The 20,912-nt window shown below is 38.0% G+C and overlaps 1 protein-coding gene across 1 annotated transcript in view; it reads left to right on the top strand.

Moving 5' to 3' along the window:
* CACNA1G (calcium voltage-gated channel subunit alpha1 G) overlaps positions 1–20,912 on the top strand; it is a 368,214-nt gene that overhangs the window by 295,206 nt on the left and 52,096 nt on the right. Inside the window, exons 22-25 of the mRNA XM_029283371.1 lie at positions 6,157–6,283; positions 15,378–15,503; positions 16,687–16,776; positions 16,953–17,145. Of these exons, the coding sequence (XP_029139204.1) occupies positions 6,157–6,283; positions 15,378–15,503; positions 16,687–16,776; positions 16,953–17,145 (536 nt within the window). The remainder of the gene's footprint in view (positions 1–6,156; positions 6,284–15,377; positions 15,504–16,686; positions 16,777–16,952; positions 17,146–20,912) is intronic.

Genomic DNA, 20,912 nt, shown 5'->3' with positions numbered 1-20,912 from the left:
TAAACAAAAACTTGTCTTTTTTTAGCCCAAAGGGCGCCACTTCATACATGCACCCTGTGATGTGGTGGCCACGGAGGATGCAAACCAGATGGGCATTGCTCCACATGGTATGCCATCTGTGTGAAGTCTTGGCCTTTTGCTCCAAGCCAGCTTTAACCACACCATTCAAACCCTCGCTTTCATAGAAGTTGTGCAAGCATCGTTAATAGTGGCCAGAGACATGTGGTTGCGACTTTACTCAAGGCTTCCTGTCTAAGGCAGGTGACGTGATGGCTACCACATATCTTACCTTCTACCTGAATTAAGGCACATTAAATTTGCGCATTTGTGCACAGCTGATGAAAATAAACACGATCCATCTGCTTCCTTTTTTTAAAAAGCAGAGAATCCAATATTCTATTATTAACATGAAGTGATCCTCTGTGTATATATAATATTGAAAATATAATGAGTTTATTTCTATCACTTAGGGACAGCTTTTAAAAGCTCTACTGCTTTTAACTATTCAGTGAAATACTGCAGACTGGGCTTAGCATGGTTAATTTAATCAGAACTACTCAGATGCTTGAAGATTAATTTTTTTACCAGTCTTAGCCACAGCAGTTCCTCTTTGAAAAACAGTTGACATTCCAGCCCATCTGGAAATCACCAGACCAGGAAAGGCTGCGCTATACATTTATTGTAACCTTAAACAGGGCTGAATTGCCCCTCATGTCCCACCAAGATTTGCCCTAATAAAGGATGGCTAGTAAGGCTGAGGAAGCTTGCCCTGAAAAAATACAACTGCAACCCCCGGAACACTTAACACTCAAGACAAAGAGAAGCGGGCCACTCTTCAGACTGGGAGGGAGTTTAAGGGAAGGGAATTCAGGAGGAAGGGAGAAAGTCTCTGAGTTGAATTAAGGATGACAGCCTTTGTAAATACTTAAACCTGGAGGGATGGGATGTTGATCTGCAGAATCCTGCAGCTTTGTAGTTAACTACAACTGGCCAAAGGGAACGTGGAAGAGAGGATGCTACCAGAACACTGCCAGTCCCAATCCTCAACAAAGGATCAAACATGAATGAGCAAGCTTGCTTGAGGAGGGAGCAATGGGCAATTCAAGCAAAGTCTTTCAAGAGCTTTTACTATTTTCAAAGTAAAAGCATTCTTAATATACTTATTAAGAATACCAGGCTGGTAAAAACTAATGTAGACAGTATTGAGCAACCAAAGTTCTAACTCAGTATTAAAACAATTTCATATGTTTGTAATTTCAAGGAATGTTTAGAGGCTACCTCCATATTATTAGCTTCCTTTCGTCCTCCTCCTCCTCCTCCTCCTCCTCCTCCTCCTCCTCCTCCTCGTTCTCCTTCTCCTTGTTCTTGTTGTTGTTCTTGTTGTTGTTCTTGTTCTTCTTCTTGTTGTTGTTCTTGTTGTTGTTGTTGTTGTTGTTGTTGTTCTTCTTCTTCTTCTTCTTCTTCTTCTTCTTCTTCTTCTTCTTCTTCTTCTTCTTCTTCTTCTTCTTCTTCTTCTTCTTCTTCTTCTTCTTCTTCTTCTTCTTCTTCTTCTTCTTCTTCTTCTTCTATTTTTTGCCCTTCCTCATCATATTTCCTTTGATCCATGCTGAGAAACAAGTTGAGAAAGAATAGACAAACAAAATGCACAAATCAGGGAAGCCTGATTTCACTTTTTCAAAGCAGTTTCCAACAATGCTAAGCCATCAATTATTGTGGGATTTGAGATGCATCTCTCTATATATATATAAAAATAGCTTAGTTACAATGAAAGCAGAATACCTTATTGGTTAGAAGCAGCCCATATTGAAGAAACAAGAATTTACAAGTTGCCTACTGCATAAATTGTACACATGAGGCTCTTTGATAACCAAATGTATGGTCTGGATTCTCAAAAAATCCTTTGTTTTCCAAAACAAAGGTTTTCCTTCCTCTAAGCAATTTCCCAAATAATTCTGCTTTCTGTCCTCATTATCTCAAAACATTCTCCCTTTCAACAGGATGTAGACCAAGTATGATACAGTCCAGCAGTCAAGTTATAACTGGTCTTGTAAGCCTTAATTTGCCATTTATCATTATTCTTTAATTCGTGTTAATAATAATTGTTACTGGGACTGCATAGGGGTTAACAACAGCCAATGTTCCATTAATCCCATGTATATTCTATCCTTAAGAAAATGTCTGGTTATGTGGTTGAGTCTTTTTGTGGAGGGTATTCTATTAACTTGGTCTTTATCCAGTGGTGGGATTCAGCCAGTTCGCATTAGTTTGGCACAACCAGTAGCTAATTTTTTGTTGCCCAGGCCCAGAATGGACTTCCGGAAGCAGTATCCACACAGAGAACTGGTTGTTCACATATCTGAATCTCACCACTGTCTTTATCTTTTATAATGCCATGATGGTGATCAAGGCAATTATTTAGGGAGGAGGAGAAATAACCACTATTTAATTGTCAAGTCTGTTTTTTTTTCTAATCTGGTGCCCTCCATACACATCAAAACTTTATTTCTCATAATACCAAATGCCTGAGAGTTATAGTCCTAACATAGGAATGTGACAGGTAGTAGAAGGCTAGTTCAGGGAAGGGGGGCAGCTATCACCAAGCAAGCCGACTTCCTCTTAGTCACTAAAAACGTCCATTGTGAATGTGCTTTATCTTGATCTTAGGAAGCCTTAATGCCATAATTCTAGCTGCTTGGTTTTCCTGCACACCTCTGCCTTCCTATTGACTGCAGTATTGACACTACCCAACTGTAAGACCGTAATCCATAGTTGCGACATTTTCTCATCTATTCAGTAGGGTGCTCCGTGATTAAAGGTCCTGCCAAAAATATAGCACAGTGAGTTAGCAAAAGGACAGTTTAGAAAGATATAACTCAGATCAAAGGTTAAGATCAAATCAGATAAAAGGGAGAGGAGAGTTGCGAATGGATATGAGGAATGTTATTCATTTTTGGAGATTGACTTGCAAAATGTATAAAATTAGAATTCATCTATATTTGTCTCGATGGAGAATGCAAAATAAGACTTTTGGTAGTCCTGGAAAGAGAGAGAGAAGGTGGATTCTGAATCTCTGTGATATTGATCTCTGCTGTTTCTGAGGAAAAGGCTTCAGCTGGAAAATGACCCAGGTTCAGAAAATGTCTAAGGAAATGAATGGTTGAGTGGTTAAGGCATCAGACTAGAAAGCTGGAGACAGTGAGTTCAAGTCCCACCTTAGCCAAGTAAGCCAGCTTTGGGCCAGTCACTCTATCTCAGTTCAATCCACCTCAGAGGGTTGTTGTTGTTGAGGAAAAGAAGAGGAAAGTGTATTGGGTATCTTTACCGCTTTGAGTTATTTGTAAAAATAATAAAGGTGGGATGTAAATAAATAAATAAATATACTTTGAGAGGAAGTGATATAGCAACCATCCCATCTTTAAATCATGCTAAGCTACCAGTCTGGAACATGGACTTTCTGCTTTTCAGCATGGCTATAAAGAAGACTTCAAAATGTTTTGCCTCTCATTGACATTAAACACAGATTTTTCATGTCCATCAACTATACTTAGTTGCCATTTGTTAGCTCAGAAAATAGAACAAACTTCAAATATATAGGAAGGACGTGAAATGTTCCAAACTTTTCTTCACATTTGTATGGAAGCATTCAAGCCTGAAGCTTGTTTCAATTTATTCAAGTCACACTAAACTGTATGTTGAAACTTCCCAAGAATGGGGTAAGATGGGCCAATGATGTGATTAAGTATTCAGGTAGCTTCATACAACATTCTTGTACTCACAGGAGCTGAATGACCTTTCTGAAGCTAAGTATGTTTGATCTATTCTGAAGCTAAGTATGTCTGACCCATCCAGAGTTACTTCAGGGATATGGAATTCATTATTGCACAACTGGAAGCACATTCACAATAGATGGTTCTGGTGACTTGTAGAATTACCGTTAAAATATGCAGTTGGGTATATTAGTGCATAAAGAAGGAAGGACGAAATATCCTATTGCATTTTTAATAATTATAAGTATTCTTGGGGGGCGGAAATGACTGGTTCTGTTGCCCAAATATGTTCCTACAAATCTGTTTCACTCAGAAATCTTGAAATAGTAATTCCAAAGGACATTTATTTACCCAATGTTAAAGGCTAATACAGCAAGTAATGGATCAGCCAAAAAAAAAATCAGAATTAACAAATGGCACCCACAATATAAATCTGATTTGATTAATGCTGCTACATATTTTGGTGAAATAATGTCACACCACAACTATGCAATAATTAAAGCATTTAAGGTCAATTAAATTAAGAAAGTCCTAGTGAGATCAGCCAAAGTCTGTTTTCCTGGGAATGCAAATAATGACGAGAAAGGATGACAAAAAGTATTATATTAATTTCAGCTTTTAATGAGAAATGAAATGTAGAAAAAATATGCATTATTAGAGCTTCAGAAAAGGAGCAAAATAAGCGATGGAAAGAGATTTCTCTTAATGGGTAGCAATGCTCAGAAATCCCAAATAGGAAATAGTATCGCTAGTGATAGTGGTTAGATTACAACCATTAATTCTGACTTTTGGCAGAAATAAACCTGTGTACAAAAGAAAGAAGGGACTTGACTGTTGAATTGTGCTCTGTAATATGAAGCTAAACAGAGTATTGTCCCTGTTGTCAAACAGATTATTGTTTAATGAGGGAACTAGTAAAATTATGGTTGTGAAGGTTTGTTTATTCAGCTTTACTCATTATAAGAGAAGAGATGTCCATGTTATAGGAAACTGAGCTGAAGTAGACTATCAGAACTTCAAGGTCAGCCAGACTGGAAATCCAAACCAATCAGTACTAATGCTACCTTTTTAAAATAAGGTTGTAGTAATAGAATCTTGCAAGTCTGAAAGTGCTTCCCCCACCTCTCCTGCCTTTACTTTCTGCGGAACTAGGGAGGGTCCCTTCTGATTCACTTTTTCCAGCCCCCTCCCTTCTTTGGACTTAGATTTCTCTTACCAGATCATTGTCTAGGCTATGGCTCTTCCTTCTGTCTCCCAAGGTTATTCCCACATCCCATTACAGAAACACATCAAAAATAAAATAAATCTAAAGGAGGTTCTCCACTGTGTGAAATATATTAGGCTAGCCTGCAATTTTTGTACTTTGATATAGAATTTTCCTCATAGTTTGACATTTTTGTTGGCAGTAGCCTTAAGGGGAAAGAATATAAGTTGCATGTGCTGCTCTTAACAATCTCTAGATTCTATTGTTTTAAAATGCCTGTGAGCAAAATGTCTTTTTTTAGGTCAGCATCTGGCAAAATCTGTAAATTTAACTGTTCAGAAATGTCTACAGCGGCAAATTTATTATATTACTCTGCAATCCAGTTACTTTGGGTGTTTTGCCACTGTCCTATCTGCTCTTCAAAGTGGAGCTAAGGGATCAGATAGACAGACAGACTTATATCCTGCCTTTCCTCCAGTCGTTCCTCCAATTTTAACACACAACAGCCCTGTGGTGTAACTTCAGCTGATTGCTGGCAGCTGACCAGTGTCACCCTGTGGATTTTCATAGCTGAAGATCTTGTTTCTCTAGTCCAACATCTCAATTGCTACATTACATGAGCTGCTTTTCTTTAAAAAATGTCTCAAGGCTGCAACCTGAAAAGTCAGGTGTTCTATAATACTCATTCCATTTATGATAGCAAATACATTTATATAAGTATTTTTCAAACTTGACCACCTTAAGATGTACGGACCTCAACTCCTAGAATCCCCAGCCAGCAAGACACTTTTTGGTACAGATTCCTACAGGAATTATTGCAATTCAATAAAACAAAGTTTTTGTGACATGGAGGAAAAGTTGAAAAAAAAATACAGACATTAAGAAGAATCACAGCCTTTCTAAGCCATTGTAAAGTGATAACACCATGCGTCACATTTAGCCTGCTGTTGTGGTTGTCATTGTTGGATAAATGTATTGCCTAAAATATAGAGAGGTTTCCTCTCTTGGGTCTCACTGAAGTCTGTTGAACAGAATAGGTGTCAGACAATGGAGTTCTCTCATTGGCAGTTTGGCAGTTCCATGTTTCCTCTTCTATGTATCAATTAGTCCTTTGTGAACAGTTGGAAGGCTCTCTTCCAAGTGGTTTGCTAGTCTCATGATTAATAAGCCATTTTTGCCTTTCAGGGTCATCAGTCGAGCGCAAGGATTGAAGCTGGTTGTGGAAACCCTGATGTCCTCCCTGAAACCCATTGGAAACATTGTTGTGATTTGCTGTGCTTTTTTCATCATTTTTGGCATCTTGGGAGTCCAGGTAGGTTTTGGATAGAGTTCCCTGAGAACTTTACTCTATTCATTCAGAGCAGAGGGTTTGAGAATTTCATACACACCAATCTTTTCTAATATTGAGTCTCTCATGAGAGGCAGATTCTACAAGTCCTGACGCAACTAAAAAAGAAAAGAAGTCCCTACTTCACTGTTCTAGTGCTGCTTCATACAGAATCCTTTTTTAGAGATCAGTATAAAACCCTGGATCACAACAGTGGACATATAATGCAGGGAAAGCAGAGTTGTGCTTGTGACATTCATATTTGAAGTCTGTACAACCCCTAATTAAACCACGTTTACAATGGGCAACATTTCAAGAGATCACCAAATCTCAGGAGGTTTCTATGAATTCTTGAAAGATTTCAGAAAAGCGTGTGAAAGATTTCAGCATGCTCATGAGTTTAAATTCTTGGAGTTGAGATTATTAAAATCTTAAAAGATTTTGCCAAATCATAAGATTTTGGCCGTGTGCATGCCTGTGGTGAAAGTGACTTTTGTTACCCCGCATGATCATGCAATGATTCATTGATGCCAATTTCTTCCGTTTCCTTCCCTTCCCTTCCCTTCCATTCCATTCTTCTTCATCAATTTCTTCTCTTTACATACATATATACATACATACATGCATACATACATACGTGCACAATTCTAGAGGGCATGGGAATCCTCATTGGTTTCAGCTAGATTTGACGTACTAGATTAACAGCATGAAGAAAGATATTGTGCAGGAATTTCATTTTTTTTTCTATCTACTTTTTTGAAAGTTACGTTCAGGGCTCTCCTCCTTTTAGATAAGTACATGATCTCTATAGAAAAAAATATATGATAGCATTATTAAATATTATAATATGAATGAGCATTCTTTGTAAGCCAATCAAAACTTGGAATGAAAACAACTAAAATTCAAACTCATTCCACATTTTTTTATAATGCCAGTGGTTTGTTTTTTAAGTGAGTGCAAGAGTCATAGTAATTTAATAATGTTGCCAATCTGTTCTCTTCATATATGATTTATGGAGAAATGTATTGATACATTATTTGTTATATCTGTTTCATCTTTTCAACTAAACCAGAGCTCATGTTCAGCATTTGTAAGCCTTATATTTATCCATATTTAGTGCCATTTCTTCCTTCCAAAGTCCTGCTGTGCTGCCTCATGGTGGGGATGGCAGCTCCTGGGAGGGATGAGTAAAGACTGCAGGGCCTATACACCAAGGGTGTTTGGTTTTTTGTATTCCACCTTTATTATTTTTATAAATAACTCAAGGTGGCAAACATATCCAACCTACCTTCCACCTCTTATTTTCCGCACAACAACAACCCTGTGAGGTGAACAGAGCTCAGACAGAGTGATTGGCTTAAGGTCACCCAGCTATCTTTCATGTATGTACTCTCCATAGCATCACTCAAGATACCAAGGTCACACCAGCTGACCAGTTAAAGCAGGGGTCTGCAAACTTGGCCCTTTTATGACTTGTGGACTTCAACTCCCAGAGTTCCTCAGCCAGGCATGCTGGCTGAGGAATTCTGGGAGTTGAAGTCCACAAGTCATAAAAGGGCCAAGTTTGAAGACCCCTGAGTTAAAGCTTGCCTATGTAGGGAAGCAGCAATATGAGAAGACGTTGAATGATCCCTTTAACAACAGTGGCAAAGATATTGTTTCAAACAGTGCAGGAAAAGGTAAAACAGTCTTTTGTTTTACCAAGAAAACAACATAGATAGATCATACAAAATGATTGACGATATAGTGCCAGATAATACGCCCCTCAGGTCAGATGACACTCAACAAGTTACTTAGGAAGAGCTGAGGATCCTTTGAAGTACTAATGGTGTTTATGACCCAGCCAGATTAAAGCCTTCTGGACATTTAATTGCTGGTGTAATGCACGGGGGGGGGGGGGGNCTGTAAATTTAACTGTTCAGAAATGTCTACAGCGGCAAATTTATTATATTACTCTGCAATCCAGTTACTTTGGGTGTTTTGCCACTGTCCTATCTGCTCTTCAAAGTGGAGCTAAGGGATCAGATAGACAGACAGACTTATATCCTGCCTTTCCTCCAGTCGTTCCTCCAATTTTAACACACAACAGCCCTGTGGTGTAGCTTCAGCTGATTGCTGGCAGCTGACCAGTGTCACCCTGTGGGTTTTCATAGCTGAAGAACTTGTTTCTCTAGTCCAACATCTCAACTGCTACATTACATGAGCTGCTTTTCTTTAAAAAATGTCTCAAGGCTGCAACCTGAAAAGTCAGGTATTCTATAATACTCATTCCATTTATGATAGCAAATACATTTATATAAGTATTTTTCAAACTTGACCACCTTAAGATGTACGGACCTCAACTCCTAGAATCCCCAGCCAGCAAGACACTTTTTGGTACAGATTCCTACAGGAATTATTGTAATTCAATAAAACAAAGTTTTTGTGACATGGAGGAAAAGTTGGAAAAAAAATACAGACATAAAGAAGAATCACAGCCTTTCTAAGCCATTGTAAAGTGATAACGCGATGCGTCACATTTAGCCTGCTGTTGTGGTTGTCATTGTTGGATAAATGTATTGCCTAAAATATAGAGAGGTTTCCTCTCTTGGGTCTCACTGAAGTCTATTGAACAGAATAGGTGTCAGTCAATGGAGCTCTCTCATTGGCAGTTTGGCAGTTCCATGTTTCCTCTTCTATGTATCAATTAGTCCTTTGTGAAAAGTTGGAAGGCTCTCTTCCAAGTGGTTTGCTAGTCTCATGATTAATAAGCCATTTTTGCCTTTCAGGGTCATCAGTCGAGCGCAAGGACTGAAGCTGGTTGTGGAAACCCTGATGTCCTCCTTGAAACCCATTGGAAACATTGTTGTGATTTGCTGTGCTTTTTTCATCATTTTTGGCATCTTGGGAGTCCAGGTAGGTTTTGGATAGAGTTCCCTGAGAACTTTACTCTATTCATTCAGAGCAGAGGGTTTGAGAATTTCATACACACCAATCTTTTCTAATATTGAGTCTCTCGTGAGAGGCAGATTCTACAAGTGCTGACGCAACTAAAAAAGAAAAGAAGTCCCTACTTCAGTGTTCTAGTGCTGCTTCATACAGAATCCTTTTTTAGAGATCAGTATAAAACCCTGGATCACAACAGTGGACATATAATGCAGGGAAAGCAGAGTTGTGCTTGTGACATTCATATTTGAAGTCTGTACAACCCCTAAATTAAACCACGTTTAGAATGGGCAACATTTCAAGAGATCACCAAATCTCAGGAGGTTTCTATGAATTCTTGAAAGATTTCAGAAAAGCGTGTGAAAGATTTCAGCATGCTCACGAGTTTAAATTTTTGGAGTTGAGATTATCAAAATCTTAAAAGATTTTGCCAAATCATAAGATTTTGGCCGTGTGCATGCCTGTGGTGAGAGTGACTTTTGTTACCCCGCATGATCATGCAATGATTCATTGATGCCAATTTCTTCCCTTTCCTTCCCTTCCCTTCCCTTCCCTTCCATTCTTCTTCATCAATTTCTTCTCTTTACATACATATATACATACATACATGCATACATACATACATGCATACATACATATGTGCACAATTCTAGAGGGCATGGGAATCCTCATTGGTTTCAGCTAGATTTGACGTACTAGATTAACAGCATGAAGAAAGATATTGTGCAGGAATTTCATTTTTTTTTCTATCTACTTTTTTGAAAGTTACTTTCAGGGCTCTCCTCCTTTTAGATAAATACATGATCTCTATAGAAAAAAACACGGTAGCATTATTAAATATTATAATATGAATGAGCATTCTTTGTAAGCCAATCAAAACTTGGAATGAAAGCAACTAAAATTCAAACTCATTCCACATTTTTTTTATAATGCCGGTGGCTTGTTTTTTAAGTGAGTGCAAGAGTCATAGTAATTTAATAATGTTGCCAATCTGTTCTCTTCATATATTATTTATGGAGAAATTATTGATACATAATTTGTTATATCTGTTTCATTTTTTCAACTAAACCAGAGCTCATGTTCAGCATTTGTAAGCCTTATATTTATCCATATTTAGTGCCATTTCTTCCTTCCAAAGTCCTGCTGTGCTGCCTCATGGTGGGGATAGCAGCTCCTGGGAGGGATGAGTAAAGACTGCAGGGCATAAACACCAAGGGTGTTTGGTTTTTTGTATTCCACCTTTATTATTTTTATAAATAACTCAAGGTGGCAAACATATCCAACCTACCTTCCACCTCTTATTTTCCACACAACAACAACCCTGTGAGGTGAACAGAGCTCAGACAGAGTGATTGGCTTAAGGTCACCCAGCTATCTTTCATGTATGTACTCTCCATAGCATCACTCAAGATACCAAGGTCACACCAGCTGACCAGTTAAAGCAGGGGTCTGCAAACTTGGCCCTTTTATGACTTGTGGACTTCAACTCCCAGAATTCCTCAGCCAGGCACGCTGGCTGAGGAATTCTGGGAGTTGAAGTCCACAAATCATAAAAGAGCCAAGTTTGAAGACCCCTGAGTTAAAGCTTGCCTATGTAGGGAAGCAGCAATATGAGAAGACGTTGAATGATCCCTTTAACAACAGTGACAAAGGTATTGTTTCAAACAGTGCAGGAAAAGGTAAAACAGTCCTTTGTTTTACCAAGAAAACAACATAGATAGATCATACAAAATGATTGACGATATAGTGCCAGATGATACGCCCCTCAGGTCAGATGACACTCAACATGTTACTTAGGAAGAGCTGAGGATCTTTTGAAGCACTAATGGTGTTTATGACACAGCCAGATTAAAGCCTTCTGGACACTTAATTGCTGGTGTAATGCAAGAAAAAAAAATACAAGCTGCAAAGACAGAATTACAGTGGAAATACAGAATATAAGAAGCATGAACATGGAATAACTCAGCATAGTAAAAGACAAAATGTTCTACACATTGACATTTTAGGCATTAGCAGATTGGTGTGTGCTGGCATTGAACATTTCAATCACAAGATCAAACCAATGACAACGTACAACAACCAACCTTAAAATTGATAATAACATGGGGATTTGATTAAGTGCCTTCAAATTGGTGTCAACTATTAGTGATCTCATAGATTTTCTACAGGAGGACTGGTCCCTAACCTGGTCCTTTAAGTCTTCTAGTGGTTTCTTGGTGTTATACTATGAAAGCAAAAATTGGACTTTGAAAAAGCAAGATAGAAAGAATATTATTGTTTTTGAATGCTGATGTTAGAGAAGACTTTGGAGATAACAAAGAAATGGCTGAACAAGTCAATCTAGCGTCCTCAAACAAGGGGCAATGATCAGGTTCAAATTATTATATTTTGGACACATTGTGTAAAAACTCAAATCCCTTGAGAATTTCACAATGCTGAGAAAGGTGGAAGAATGATCATCAGCAAGGAGGAGGAACTCTATTATAGTGGCAATGGGGTGTACCATTAGGAAACCTGAAAGGTCAGGATGGGGACAGATTATTCTGGAGAAGGTCTACTGATGTGATCTTGTAGAGTTGACACAGTCTTGATAGCATATAGTCAATCAATCAATCAGTCCCAGTTCCCAAACAAAAGAATTGTCTATTGGACATTCCATTTCTTGCTTGGAACTCTTTCCAAATATGCTGATTCCTGGGTTCCATCGTAGCTTCCATTGCTGTAGACTAAACAACAGCAAATTAGTGTCATGCACACTATGATAAGAATCTGGTTAGTTTGGTTTGGTTTGAAAAAGTTTAGTCAAGAAAGTAGAATTACTGCCCAACTATGATTAAGCTAAGGGAACTCACCCATTGTTGGTGCTTTCTATGCTGCTACCATCCCGTTAGTTCTCATAGGTAAAAAAAATAAAATACCACGTTATGTGAGATCTGTCAGTGTGTGCTGATCCCTATTATTTGGATTGCTCACAGGTTTGACATTTATTCTTGAGTTCAGATAAAGAGGTAATATTTTGAAAGCTGGTGGGAATATTGCTTTGCCACAGTGAAACAAGGCATGACCATTCTAGGACTTGCTGTCACTCAATAAAAAGTGAAGGCATCTCAGTTTAGGCTGACACAGGCCACTCTGTTCCATCTATCATAATAGCTGTCATGCTCTGCCACTTTATGTTTGCCACTGAGTATGTGACAAAATTAATCCTCTAGCATTTTTATAGTTTTCTCCTAGTTAATAATCACATCTGACATTGTTGAAGCCAAGGCTTAAGGGTTGTTTGGCTTGATTCAACACAAAGTGATGTCAGTGATTTATCTGCTAATCTGTATGATGTCTCTGCTCAAGTAGGAGAAGCAGCACCTTTCAAAACTCTCACTTCTGTGTCACTTTTTCAGATGTGCACTCTTGTATCTTGTTTAACCTAGCAGCTAGTACATCATGTTTATCAAAAATAGGATCAGTCTCCAATTTAAAAAAAGAAGCCATTCTCTTTATACATAGCTGTGGTTCAGCTAGCTTGCCTTGCTTAGCTTCTGTCCTGGTAGCAGTCAGAACAACAGCTATGCAAGTCACAGCTTCGTCAGTAATATGGTTGAGGTTTTAGTCTCTCCTTTTGAAAATGGTGCATCAGTTCTTCCCCTTGCTGCAATTTTGGGAGAAAAAAAGAATCTTACCTTCCATTTGTCTGAACAGATTTTAATAGCTGAACTCATGAATTTAATATCTACTTTGATCTCCTCGCAGTTCTTGGTGAATTAATGTCTATATCTTTTAAAGGACATACATTGTGGCTGTAGTGTCTTAAGACTTTAATTAAGTGCTTTGTAATACATCATAAATCTAAGAAGAGGCAAAATGTAAATATGTTCACTTAAAAAAAAAAGTAAATTCTAGAATTTTCTGACAATTGTTGAAATGAAGTCCCCCTAAAAAGTTGGATGGAATGATCTTGAATATATCATTTATCTGTTATATTCATTTACTACAGTTTTTATGCCACTCAGTTCCCATTATTTCTGAGCAGTTTACATTAAGCAACAAACAGGATTAATAACATTATAAAAACTTTCTCTAACTGTGCCATCTAAGGTTGATAGATAAATCTCCATCATCTCTAATGATTTCCTGAAGAGGCCTATCTTTGCATCTTGTTGGAAGTCCAACAGGGTGGGGATGGTCTAAATCAGTGGTCCCCAACCTATGGGCTGTGGCCCAGTACTGGGCCATGGCCTCTTGGCTGGTGGGCCATGGAAATTGCTGGCTAGTGTGCGTGCACACTCCCCCCCACTTGCGCTAGTGCCCACGGCCCTGTTTGCGCATGCGTAAATGGGGCTGATAGTGCTGGGCAGGTGTGCACAGCCTGTTTGCTCATGCGTGAACAGGGTCACTAGTGCCGCGCCAGTGTACATGGGTCCATTTGTGTGTGCACATGCACCAATTTGGAAGCTGCTTTCCTTCCTTCCGGCCCGCGAGCCCGGAAAGGTTGGAGACCTCTGGTCTAAATGATGACCTTTTCTAGCAGTTTCATATAGATACTAAACAATAGGAGAGAATGGGCTGAGCCCTCTGGGAACCCACACTGGAGTAGCTAAGGGTACAACCTATCCCCCTAGCATCACTAACTAAAACTAAAACTCAAGAAAAAGGGGGACCACTTCAACCCAGTGTCTCCCACTCCCAGCCTCTCAGTTGGTCCAGAAGGACAGCATATTTGATGGCAATGAACGCTACCAAGAGATTCAGAAAAGGTCTAGCCACGTTCCCCATTCCAGTCCTGCTGAAGATTATCCAACAGGGTGAACCCTCTGATTTCCATCCCAGAGTCAGGCATGAATCCTGATTTTAACAAAGGTCTAAATAATCTATAGCTTTATGCTGTCCACCTTTCAAAATCTTCCCTATAGTGTGCTATCTAAAAATATAAAGTTGGAGCCAGGGAATAGTTGTATAAATTAGCTGGGTCAGGGAATAGTTTCTTAAGAAGGAGGCACACCATTGCCTCTTTCAAGGTGATAGATAAATGCTTCTCCCTCAAGGATGTATACACCACCATCTATTCTAAACCTAGTCTCTTATTACTTCCCTGGTGGCCTTCACAGCTAAACTAATAAGGCCATTGACATACAGTTTCTACCATTCTTACAGACCAAAGAAGAGATAATAAGCTTTTTAGCTGCTACTGATCATGAAAGATATATTTTAGCACCAGTTTTTAAGACAATATACCAATTGCTAAGAAGTAAGGGCAGGAGACTGGTGTCCTGCTTGGCAGCTCCCAGAGTAGTTAATTTCTGGAAAAATGTAATCATTAAAAAGGAGGTGGGGTGCCCAAGTCTTATCCACTGCCTCTAGTCAACTATGGATTGTCTTTATGCTTATTTGTGTTAAAGTATCCATTAAGGCTGAACTGCAAAATTCACTTGGAACATAAATTAGCACAGAGGGTAATTCCCAGGCAAGATACTTGTAATAAGTAAGATGAAGGTACATGTATCCTAGCATTGCCAATGCACTCAGATGGTTTTTTAACAGAATGCCAAAGATCTATTGGCAAAGGGATAATATTCTTGAAAAACTTTACAGAATACCAAAATTTGCATTGGTTGGAGTGTTCAGATAATGCCTGATTTTCAAATACATTTATCATCTTTCAATCTGAAATCACCCCCCCCCCTTACAAGAACATTGTACAGCTTGTATAGCCATGCAGACCTTACAAGAGTTAAAATTATATCATTTTAAGGGGATTCCAAGCAAAGAAAGGTCCAGCCATGACCTCTTTATTGACAAATTTGCTTCTTTCATTTATTGTGAGTATTTTAATGCTATCTTTTAGTGAAATAGGATGGGCTCACACTAAATCTTTACTATGTTTTTGAAAACCAGCAAAGTATAAAATGTATAGTGCCCTAATTATACAGCAAAATGTGTATAAATCAAGAAAAGCAGCAGCTTAAAAACAGCAATCCTACAATATTCCTTCCATAAAATTGAATGGCTAAAAGCTTTGGGGCTAGTGCCAAAAGCTCAAGTGAGATGCAGATGGGCCTCTTTGTAGGAAGAGCTTAAAATCAGACATTTGCAAATGGTACATTGTGGAAGCCTACAGAAAAAAAACGTCAGTGACTGAGTATACTCTCATTTTTCACAGCTGTTCAAGGGGAAGTTTTTTGTCTGCCAAGGGGAAGACACAAGGAACATTACCAACAAGTCAGACTGTGCAGAAGCCAACTATAAATGGATCCGGCACAAGTATAATTTTGATAATCTTGGCCAGGTACTGATGGAACGGTAATCTGCTGCAGTGCTCCCTTATTTGCTTTGATTCAAAGCAGATGTGAAATAGCCTTGTATATATTGCAGCCACCATAGCAAATCATCTACAGCACTTCCTAGTCATACTGTCTACATTTAAAGATCCTCAATTAGTATAGATTCCTATCACAATTAAGACCAGCATATGCTCTTTCTTTGGACATTTAATGACTGTACAATAGTGTAATCAAACTCATATCTAGCATGAAGAAAAGTTTGTCTCAGGAGACTGAAACCATGAACCCCGCACATCTACTCTCTCAGGCATGTCTTGACTATTACAATGTGCTCTACATGGGGCTGCTCTTGAAAAGCATTCAGAAGCCCCAATTGGTTCAAAATGCAGTGACCCACATGGTTTTGTGCAGACTCAGGTATACACGTGTGTCACCATTCCTGTGGGGGCTGGATTGGCTGCTGATTTCCTTCCAGGTACAATTCAAGAAGTTGGTTGTCACCTTTAAAGACCTTCATGGCTTGGGACCCGTTTAACTAACCAGGACCATTTATACTGGTTACATCCACCCAACCCATTAGAGTGGGGAGGCAGGGAATGTTGCAGGTCCCGTCTCCTAAGGAGATACACCTGGCAGGATCCAGAAGAAGGGTGTTCTCCATGGGAGCTCCTTCCCTTTGGAATATCATCCCCACAGAGATTAGACTGGCCCTTCACCCTGACACACTTCCATAAGGCCCTGAGGTACTGGTTTTGCCGACGGGCCTGGGGAACCCAGAGTGGGATGGAACCCATCAAGTGGCTTGTTTGATTGTGTGTTGTCACTAGGAGGATGGGGAGTTATTGTTTTTTATTCTTTTATATTGGGTTTTTATTCTTTGTAAGCTGCCCAGAGTCACTGAGAGTGACTGGGTGGCCGTAAATAAATTTACTATTATCCCAGGAAATCATATTTGAGCACAAAGGGCTAAATAAAAATGGAGGAAGGTTAGAGTTAAGGCTGTTCCTGTTTGTTGGAATAACTCTCCTTGTGAGAGCAATACTTGATACCTTTTTTTCCTGGTAAGAAGCTTTGGCTTATTATTATCAACTAGATTGAATAACAAAAAAGTACAAATTCAAACACGAGCCAAGAGGCAGGTAGAATACGATATGTATTATATTGTTTTTCCTCCTTTTGTTTTTCTAGGCTTTAATGTCTTTGTTTGTTCTGGCGTCTAAAGACGGGTGGGTGGACATCATGTACGATGGATTGGATGCTGTAGGAGTAGATCAACAGGTAGGTGTTTTGGTATCACATTGCCAGAAGCCCAAGAAAGAGGCATGCTTGTTTTGGAGATTACTCTTTTTAAAAAATTATGTGAAATACAAATATTTGGAGTTCCTAAATTCATCATGGACATTGTTAAATTCTAAACCTGATAGAGTGTAATGACTTCTCCCTTTATTTTATAGCCAGTCATGAACTATAACCCTTGGATGCTCCTCTACTTTATCTCCTTCCTGCTGATTGTTGCCTTCTTTGTGCTCAACATGTTTGTGGGGGTCGTGGTGGAGAATTTCCATAAATGTCGTCAGCACCAGGAAGAAGAAGAAGCCAAGAGACGAGAAGAGAAGAGGCTCAAACGCCTGGAGAAAAAGAGAAGGAGTAAGGAGAAACAGATGGCTGGTCGGTAGTCCTTCCTCATCTTTCTGAGCCCTGCTTGACCTTTGACAGTTTCCCCTATTCCCTGCCTAGCATTTGAAAGCTAGATTCCCCTCACAAGCATGTCCAGCTACAAAATTTGCATGAAAAATATAGCTCTGGTACAGGCTAAGCAAAAACCCATAGAAATACATCAATGGCTGCATGATTTGCAATTATTTTATATGCTAGGCAGTTTAAAACGCACTACAGTAATGTAAATATATTTTTTTTTCCATTGAATAAGCATAGCTTTACCCAAATAGTGTTGAATGCAAAGACTAACAGTTCCAGAATGGGCCAATTACCTTAGGCACATTTTGCACTGTTGCTGATAGTTAGTTTCACTAGCCTTGTAATGTCAAAATGAAATAACTTTTGCTAATTGTGAGGCTAATTTCCATATGGAATGACAAAATATAAAATTTTCAATGATATAATAATAAAGCCATTTTGTATTAGAATTGCTTGGAAATATAATGCATTTACTTGAGAAATACAGATTCTTTTTCTTTAAAAAAAAGTCAAAATAGAAATTAACCAAATAAAATTAACCAATTTGGAGTAAATCTACTGAAACCGAAACTTGGTAAACTATTTACTGTAGAATAAAACTTAGAACTTTTGATGACCACATTAGACGTACATGAAATCTGAGAAACTTCACATGCTGTCTTTCTTACTTCAATTTTTATTTAATTGGAAAAGCAGGAGGTAATGATCAGGTCAGAGGTCACAGGTCAGAGGAACTCTCCTTCATTTTGCATGTTTTCTATTGTTCCTGAAATCTGTTGTCATGTTACCATTCCATGTGCCCATTCATGGTGTTTCATGTTACAGTCATCTTAATATGTTCTGAAACTTTTTCTCATTTTTACTTTTATTATATCCTTTTTAGAGAAGTATATCTATGGGAAATTCTCTTTGATTTTAATACGGATGTTTAATCTATTTCTGCTTTGCTTTGCTTTCTATCTGCTTGTTTCATATACTAATTAGTAAGGCCATAAACAAATTAATCACCTCTAATCCTTCTTTATCATACGATAAAGCTTTTTATAAAACTTAAATTTTAACTCTCTTTATTCAAATATAAGGATTCCAGACTGAATGTTCAAAGCTAAGTCATACTGGCACTCTGGTTCCTTATGTTGAGTTCTATGAAACTTTATGTCTTAAAAGTAGAGAGATCTGTTATGAACTATGATGCTATGAGGTGCTCCAGATATCTTTTCACAACTGACATGACACAAGTATGTTGACTATGTATCAATAAATGTGTATACTAAGCGGTTATCAATTTCTTTAATATTAAAGCAATATTCTGCTAAGATCCTTGGGATTTGGGTTCAGAATGCATGTATTGTGCAAAAATGAAGAAGCTAGTTGCAGGCTATCTTAACCATATATCATGTCAGTAAAAAAACAACACCCCGCAACTGGGTTTCTACTTTCATAATTTCTGCACATCTTAACTTCTGTTTACAGTATAAATGTGGTAAAGGGCATAATATACACCAAATCTTTGGATATATATATTTGCATAAAGAAAACATAGACTTTTTCCCCATGTTACTCAATTCTACCAGCAATCCCTTTGTTTTCCCAGCTGCAAGTTTTTGCCATTCTTTTTTTTTTAATGGCCATTTTAAGAATTATTGAACTATCTGGAAAAAAAAGTCCTGTGAGTAATGAAAAGTTCTGAATACTTTTGAAATATTCCACAGAATTGTTCCTCTGGCAGGTTTTGGCATAAAACGGCTGTATCTGGCATGCCATTTTGTACTGCATTTTTAAGGACCTACTTTTTCTCCACCCTTATCATCTGCCTTTGGTTTCTCAATGAATCCTTATTCAAAATTTGATAAGTTGCCCCACTTACCTTAGCTTAGCTTACCTCAGTGTATCTCAATCTCGGCAACTTAAAGATGTGTGGACTTCAGTTCCCAGAATTCCCCAGCCAGCATTTGTGAGCTTTAGCTCTTGTTGCTTTCTTGAGTTGAAGTTGAAGACAACACATATTCAAGTTGCCCAGGTTGAGAAGCAATGCCTTGCCTTATCTGCCTTTTTTTCTGCCAGAAAAGTCATTTTCCTGTTAATTGCTTATTGTGTAAGCTTCCTCTAAATTGCTTTGGCCTGCCTACAGCACAGACCTCCAGCCATGCTCCTGTTCCTCAGAAGACAGAAATATACAAAATGTTATGTTTCCAGTCATCTGATGTTGCATCAGTGGTGTAACCTTGCTACTCCTCCAAATCCCAGAATTAAAGTTTCAGGAATTACATGGAAGTATCTAAGAACAAAAATACAAGCAGTCCAGAAATAAATGCTATGAATCATAATAATTATCCCTAGGGGGTTAGCCCACACTGAAAAAGGCGACTAGAGCTAAAGCAGACAAATGAATTACAGATTTAAGAATAATTACTCCATTATTGAGAAAATTATTTACAGTTCTTATTTTTATAATACTACAATAATATTCGCAGTCTCATATTATCAGTAATATTTAACAGTAGTTCTACTTATACATAATAATACAGGACATAAAATAATCTAACTACATATTATTGTAAATAAATTTTTGATCAGCTAAATTGGAAGAATAAAGCTATACGTAAAGGTAATAAATATAATGGTGGATTCATATATAATGCTTAGCTATCACTTGATAATGATAATGATAATGATGATGATGATAAAGTTGGAAGGGACCTGGGAGGTCATCTAGTCCAACCCCCTGCTCAGGCAGGAAACCCTATACCATTTCGGACAAATGGCTGTCCTGTTTCTTCTTAAAAACTTCCAGTGTTGGCACATTCACCACTTCTGGAGGCAGGTTGTTCCACTGGTTAATTGTTCTAACTGTCAGGAAGTTTCTCCTTAGTTCTAGGTTGCTTCTCTCTTTGGTTAGTTTCCACCCGTTGCTTCTTGTCCTGCCTTGGTTTGTTACCTTTTGCCTCAATATGATTTGCTAACCCACTTATTATGAGTGATATACTGTGTGCAAGCTAGATCATTATAGGTTAAGAAATCATAGTTTTTGAAAAATCTTGCTTTCGCCACTATTCACCACAATTGCAAATCTTGGTTTACTGTTCACATAGTATTATGTGTGAACAGAATCAATATTACATAGTCCAATTTAATTAATAAAGGTATTTAGTATAAACTGTAACAAAACTACAGACTCCATAACATAACATAACAATTATGATTCTCACTAATGAGTCTCATTAGAAAAAGTTATAACAAATGTGGTGAACATATAATTGCTTTTTCCCCAACACAGCCTTATTGAAAGCTTTTTGAATAATATGGCTTTTCATTATCCATTAATAATTTTTTTGAAAATTAATTTCACACCAGGAGGAATAATTCATTTTAAGGAAAACTCTTTCATAATCTAATAGTGCTTTGCAAAATAAAAGGAATGTTAATATACCTTACATTTTAACATCATACAAAAATCAGTGAGGCAAGTAACCACCTTGCACAACATTTTCGTCTTTTTTGAGAAAGTCATAGACACCTTTTATGAACAGCAGAATAGACAGTGTCCAAACCATGGCTTACTGTAAAGATGATTATCATTTGATATTCAAGGGCCACATAACCTTTTGGGGACCAAATTTCCCAAGCTGACATCACACACATACATGTGATATGGGGATATTTCAGTTTAAATAAGCTGTGACATTAATAATAATAATAATAATAATAATAATAAT

This window comes from Protobothrops mucrosquamatus, unplaced genomic scaffold (genome assembly GCF_001527695.2).
Source record: "Protobothrops mucrosquamatus isolate PMUCROS unplaced genomic scaffold, P.Mucros_1.0 scaffold68, whole genome shotgun sequence".
Lineage (NCBI taxonomy): Eukaryota > Metazoa > Chordata > Lepidosauria > Squamata > Viperidae > Protobothrops > Protobothrops mucrosquamatus.
Note: the sequence above shows the minus strand (reverse complement) of the source record. Positions and strands in the feature narration are given on the sequence as shown.